General features: G+C 46.7%; 1 protein-coding gene across 1 annotated transcript in view; it reads left to right on the forward strand.

Moving 5' to 3' along the window:
- The window catches only part of DENND5B (DENN/MADD domain containing 5B), a gene marked incomplete at its 3' end in the record, with an annotated part of 97,661 nt that overhangs the window by 21,678 nt on the left and 69,717 nt on the right, over positions 1-6,266 (forward strand). The window contains exon 4 of the mRNA XM_015413899.1: positions 1,995-2,661. Within this exon, the coding sequence (XP_015269385.1) occupies positions 1,995-2,661 (667 nt within the window). The remainder of the gene's footprint in view (positions 1-1,994; positions 2,662-6,266) is intronic.

A 6,266-nucleotide genomic window follows, 5' to 3' on the forward strand; every position in this document is an offset into this window, starting at 1 on the left:
AGCAGGCTTGTAGAAATGGTATGTTGGCTGGTTGGGGACCGGTCTGCTGTTCAGAGGAAAAGGTCAAGAATGGATGTATTCCCAAGGTGTTTCGTGATGCTGAACTAGCTCTGAGTCCTGACCAGTGTGAAGAGAGGGGGGATCCCCCTCTTGGGTAGCATTATTCTGCAATCTGAACTGGTAATTGTTTAAAGCAGCAATACCACAGGATCTGCTGTCGGTTCAGCTGTCTCTCCTGTAAGCCAGTTTCTCTCTTCCAAGTGCAGATTTGCTTGACATCCCCGAGCGAAACTGTGCATGCAACTGTGTGCAATTGATTCCTTGCTTAGTTCTGCTTGACTACCTCCAAGTTCCAGTAAAAGGGTTTTACAGTCCACAGGTATCCTTTAGAGGGCAGCAAAGGTGGTCAGACCCTTTCACTCCAGGGCTTCCGACTGATAAACCATTGGTTCTGCACAAGGTATTTTCATCTGAGCTCTTTGATGCTCATAACTTGTTAGCAGGACGGTTAGATAAACTGCCTGGGTAGTAAAGTTCAAATTCTCAGGAGCCTGTGTCAGGTTTTTTTAGATACTGCACATGTCAGAATTGTGTTATATCTTCCTGGCAGCCTAGACTACTAAATGCTTAGGATTTTTCCAGCTCTCTGAGTAATCCGAAGTCATTTTTAGAACACTGAAACAGAGTAGTTTATTGGCCACTCCCTCACTTCAAGGATGGAGGCACTTTGTTGGCTTGGTTCGAACTGCCATCTGAGCTGCCTTGTGCTTTAGAGAGCAGATGAGGCATACTGGCTAAGAGCAGTGTTCCCTCTAAGCTGAGTTAGTGTGAGCTAGCTCACAGTTTTTTAGCCTCCGGCTCACACATTTTTGTCTTGACTGAGCTTTCTCTTGCCAAAGAGCAGTTCTTTACTGGTGAATTCTCCTTCCTTTTTAATTGTGTGTAGTCCATAATAGTTGCTAAGGAAATGAGGTTTTTGTGTTAGCTTCCTTGAGATCCTCGCAGCCGAATGTGTGAAGCTTTAAATAAATGTACGAACAATTACGTGATTATAGCGCGATGGCTATTTGCTTAGTCATTCTGTTGGCTTTGTAAAAATTCAGTGCCCTTCAGAGCTTGAGGTTGGGAAGTCTCGCTTTTAAGAGTGCAGATTTCTAATCAAGCGATTCAAGGAGATGGCTGCTCCGGTCCCTTTCCTCTTCTCTCGTTGATTGTCATCACTGCAAGCACAACCTTTCGGCTAATTTCCTGTGCAAACCTTGATGAGACGAATGAGAACAGTGCCAGTGCTGTACGCTCTGGCACATTTCGTGGGGGTTTGTACAAGAGAGACTCTAACACAGGGGTCCCCAACAATGCCCCCTCTATGCTGTGGAGTCTTGTGAGCAAAAATTCTACTTTGTGAGCTACTGAGCATTAAAGTTATGAGCGAGCAATTCGGCTACTGCATAAATTAGTTTGCTCTGGAGCCGTCCTTCCTGAGCTAAGACAAGAATGTGTGAGCTGAAGGCTAAAAAACTGTGAGCTAGCTCACACTAACTCAGAGGGAACACTGGTCCCCCAAGCTTTTTGAGCCCGTAGACACCTTTGGAATTTTGACCCAGGGTGGTGGGTGCAGCCACGAAACTGCTGCCACCAGAGATGGAGCCGACCACAAAATGGTCACCACAGGCGGTAGAGCCACACACACACATGAAGTCCAAGTGCACAGGACAAGAACAGTAGTTTTCTAAAAAATACATTGGGAGAAAGTTAGAAAGAATAAAACTAACCCTGTGGTGGCAGCTGCTACCAAAGCAACATTATTTTAATCTGTATAGCCAGTCAGAAGCCCTGCTGAGCAGGAGCCCTATATGGCCCTGCCCACTTTCGAAAAACACTTGGCAGATGTCGGGAAGGGTGCTGGTGGGTTGGGGAAGTGTGCTCTAGCAAATCGGACTCATCGAAGTTACTGGCTACTGACGTACGTGTTTTTCTCCTTCCTCCTCCTGCAGTTATGTATGCCCAAAGGGCTGTCCTTCAGGACTCAAACAGATAACAGAGATCCCCAGTTCCACTCGTTCATTATCACCAGGGAAGATGGTTCTCGTACTTACGGATTTGTGCTCACCTTCTTTGAGGAAGTCACAAGCAAGCAAATTTGCACAGCCATGCAGACGCTCTATCAGATGCACAACGCAGAGCAATGCAGCAGCGTCTGTGCCTCCTCGTCATGTAGCATGGACTCACTGGCGAGCAGCCTCGATGAAGGCGACTCCACGTCGCTAGCGAAGATGCAGCGCTACAACTCGTATGACATCAACAGGGACACCCTGTATGTCTCCAAGTCTATTTGCCTCATTGCCCCCCTGCCTTTCATGCAAGCCTGCAAGAAATTCCTCATCCAGCTTTACAAGGCGGTCACTTCTCAGCAGCCCCCACCTTTACCCCTGGAGAGCTACATCCATAACATTCTTTATGAAGTGCCCCTTCCACCCCCTGGACGGTCACTAAAATTCTACGGGGTCTACGAGCCTATAGTTTGCCAGAGACCTGGGCCAAATGAACTCCCATTGTTCGACTACCCTCTCCGGGAGGCTTTCGAACTCCTGGGCTTGGAGAACCTTATCCAGGTTTTTACTTGTGTTCTCCTAGAAATGCAGATCCTTCTTTATTCTCAAGGTAAGTGGACTGTTGCTGATATCTGACTGCCCTGATAAAATAGGGGTATATTGTTAACAAGCAATATAATGTGGTAGGTAGGTTGGTGTCTTTGCTGTTGTTGTTCAGTCGCACAGTCGAGTCCGACTCTTCGCGACCCCATGGACCAGATCTCGCCAGGCCCTCCTGTTTTCCGCCGTCCTCTGAAGTTGGCTCAATTTCATGTACGTTGCATCCATGACACTGTCTAACCATCTCATCCTTTGCCGTCCCCGTCTTCTTTGACCTTCAATCTTTCCCAGCATCAGGGATCTGTTGACTGCCCTGCTAAAATACTGGTATATTGTTAACAAGCGATATAATGTGGTAGGTAGGTTGGTGTCTTAGGATTCCATTAATTCAGAATGCTACTTGATTATGCGTCTCTTTGCACCTGAAAGACAATTTGGTGGCAATGAAATTTCTCAGAATTGCCACCAGGACAACACTTTGGGGGAGGGGGGGACAACTGATAGGCAAATGGGAATGCGAAATTTTGGCAGAATGTTGTCTGCGTTTTCAGGAATAAGTGAACTTTGGAGAGAGGGTATCGTGGAACGGCTTGCTATTCTGAAGCTTTTGTTCTTGGTTGAGAGTTGCTGACATTTGGATATTTGCCATTACATGAAAAACAGGGAACACAGTACCTTACTTTGTAGAGCAATTTGAAAACAATGTGCTAAAAAAAATCCAGGAAACACCTTGGCGTTGCCACTGAGGCAGTTCCTGACCGTGCTTTCTGTTTTTTTTGGCCCTCCCGCAAAGTAGTATAAATTGATTAATTTCTTTTCAGTGGATTTCAGTGGAGGTCTTGAACAGTCACTTCTCTGAATTATGATAAAGCTTTATGTGAAAGCTTACAAAAATGAGATATCATGGGACTAATCACTTTAGAACTAAGCATCTTTGTCTTGCTCCATATGCTGTTACAGATTTAATCCGGAACACATGATAAAGATACGGTGGCAGATATAGGGCCAGCATCAGCATACCATAGAATCATAGGATCACAGAGTTGGAAGGGGCCATACAGGCCATCTAGTAGTCCACCCCCCTGCCCAATGTGGGATGAGCCTCGGGCACCCCTGACAAGTGTTTGTTCAGCTTAAAGAGTGCCAGTGAGGGGGAGCCCACCACCTCCCTAGGCAGCTGATTCCACTGTCGCACAACTCTTACTGTCAAAAAGGTTTTCCTAATATCCAGCTGGTACCTTCCCACCCATAATTTAAAACCCATTATTGCAAGTACCCTAAGGTGGGGCAGCTTCCAGGGCCCATGGATTCTGCTGGGGCCCACTGCTGCTGACTCCCTACTCACACATCTCCTGATGCCTGCACTTACACCCTTCCACCATCTGCTTCTGAGCACTTAATTGTCACCTGTGCTCTCAGGTGAATATGCTGTCTAGCGCTGCTGGAGAAGGACATGTGGGCGGTGCACAAAGCATCAGCATCCCTGGCAGTCATGGCAGTGGCATTCCCAGTTGCACCCAGCACCATCGGGGAGATCCCATGCAGGCGGTGTGGGCAGCTGTGACTGCAGGTGCTGGGAGAGCTTGCAAGTAGGCAGAGGAAGGACATGCAGGCAGGTGGGGGCACATGGGTGGGTGGGCGGGCAGGAGAAAAGGGGGGCATAGTTGTGGGCAGTCTCTGCCCAGGGCCCCCCAAAACCTGGAACCGGCCCTGATATCAGTGCAGAATGTCCACTGACAAGAGGTAGAGGGATTTTCACCTGATTGTCCTTCTTAGTGCAGCCACCCAGCCCATATGGGTTTTGGGGTGTAAAAGTTCACTTGCCCCCAGAACTGTCTCTTTGGAGATCACATGGGGTGCATCAGGAGGAGACAGTCTGGTATCTATACTGGTCTGCGAATATGCCGCTTTAGAAGTACTGCAACTTTTGTTCAGAAGTTTATAAGTTATGCATTGACTCTGCTCAAAATATTTTTCTAACACACTTGAAACAGATTATTAGGGCCTTCAAATCTGACTTTTACAAAAAGCAATTACCTTAGTTTTTAAAGTGGCTTCTGTATCTGAATTTCCCTGTCATCCCTTGAAGTTTTCCTTCTTTAGCTAAACAGCTTTGAAAGTATAGGTTTCTCTCATTACTAAGAAGAGTACGATCGGTTTGGGATTCCCAATAGGTTTTCAAAGATTAATCCTCTTTTGAGGATAACTTCCTAAGGAGCAGTAACCAAATGCTGTTGGGCTGTCACAAGTGCTACTAGAGGGGGATGAATTAAATTACTAGTTCTGCAGAAGTGAGGAAAGCCGTTTTGAGGGCATGCGTGCAAGCAATTTAAACAAGAATTTGGGTTCCCCGATCCTTGCAAATCTTCCTCAGTTCACGGTCATCTTTATCTGAACACTCATTTCAGTTTCTGGATAGATGGACTTAAAGGACGTCTTCAAAGTTTTGACTACCTCAGGGACTGGATCACATTTTGTATTACATTCTTTATCCTTAGACAGTAGAGCTAGAACATTTTATCAAATTTGTTCCCTCTCCTGTGAATGGGACTCCAGGCTGCTAACAACATATAAGATGTGTCTGATAAAACAGTACAAAAGTTATAATACATAAACTTAAAAAATATAAAATGAAAATCTATCCCAGTTAAAATCTATCCACCGTCAAAGCAGGGTAGGATGCACAGATAATGAAGGCACAGCTGAGACATAATTCACCAGCTGCTTGACGGATCACAATCACCTAAAGACTGGCGGAAAAAGAGCAGCCTTGCTTGCCCTGAGGAACCTAGGGAGGTCCCACAAGGCACTCACCTCTTCTGGCAGTTGGTTCCACAGGATGGGGGCCGCTACGAAGAAGTCCTTCACCCTTGTTGACACAAGGTGGACAGTTCATGGACCAGGGACCTTCAATAAATTCCAAGATGGACATCGGAGAAGATGGGGAGGATCATGCTAGGAGAGGTGGTCCCGAAGAGTAGTCTCATAGATTGCCATCCCTGAAGGCCCCCATCTTTGCAGGAGGATGGCTGATAATGAAATGAGCCCCCTTTCCTTCCCCAGAGATGGAGGGAGGACTGTGATGTTGTTCTGAACCCCTTTCATAGCACCTACAGACCAGCCTTGTCCTGTAAAGAACAGGGTCTCCACGGAAATAGAAAACCCGGTTCTGTCTGGCACCACACTCATATTGTAGTCATTAGAGCATCATTGTCCCCTCCCACAGAAGTGATCCCAGGAAGCAGTAATGGCACCTCTCCTCCTCATGCTCAGGAGGACATTGCTGTAGTCAGCTGTAGTCAGCTGGTACGTCTCATGCCTTGAATGTGGCTTGTAGAAAGCTTATTGGTGGTGTGTGTGTGAGTATTTGGCAGCCATAGACAGCAGAACACATTGGAGAAGGAGTGGGGGAACTGCAGTGCAAGGATTGGAATTAGAATTGGGTGGAGAGCCACTGAAGGGTGATTCCATAAGCAGCCAGTTGGAAGCCAAGATGTGATCTCGGAAGCCTATTTGGTTTTGGACTAGAATGAATGAGGTAGGTTGAACAGAATAGGCAGTCGCGTTGAGGGTAGAGTCTAGAAGCTGTCCAAGCCTTACCTGGAAGCATTTATA

The sequence above is a fragment of the Gekko japonicus genome, unplaced genomic scaffold (assembly GCF_001447785.1).
Source record: "Gekko japonicus isolate JY-2015 unplaced genomic scaffold, Gekko_japonicus_V1.1 scaffold1588, whole genome shotgun sequence".
Classification (NCBI taxonomy): Eukaryota; Metazoa; Chordata; class Lepidosauria; order Squamata; family Gekkonidae; genus Gekko; species Gekko japonicus.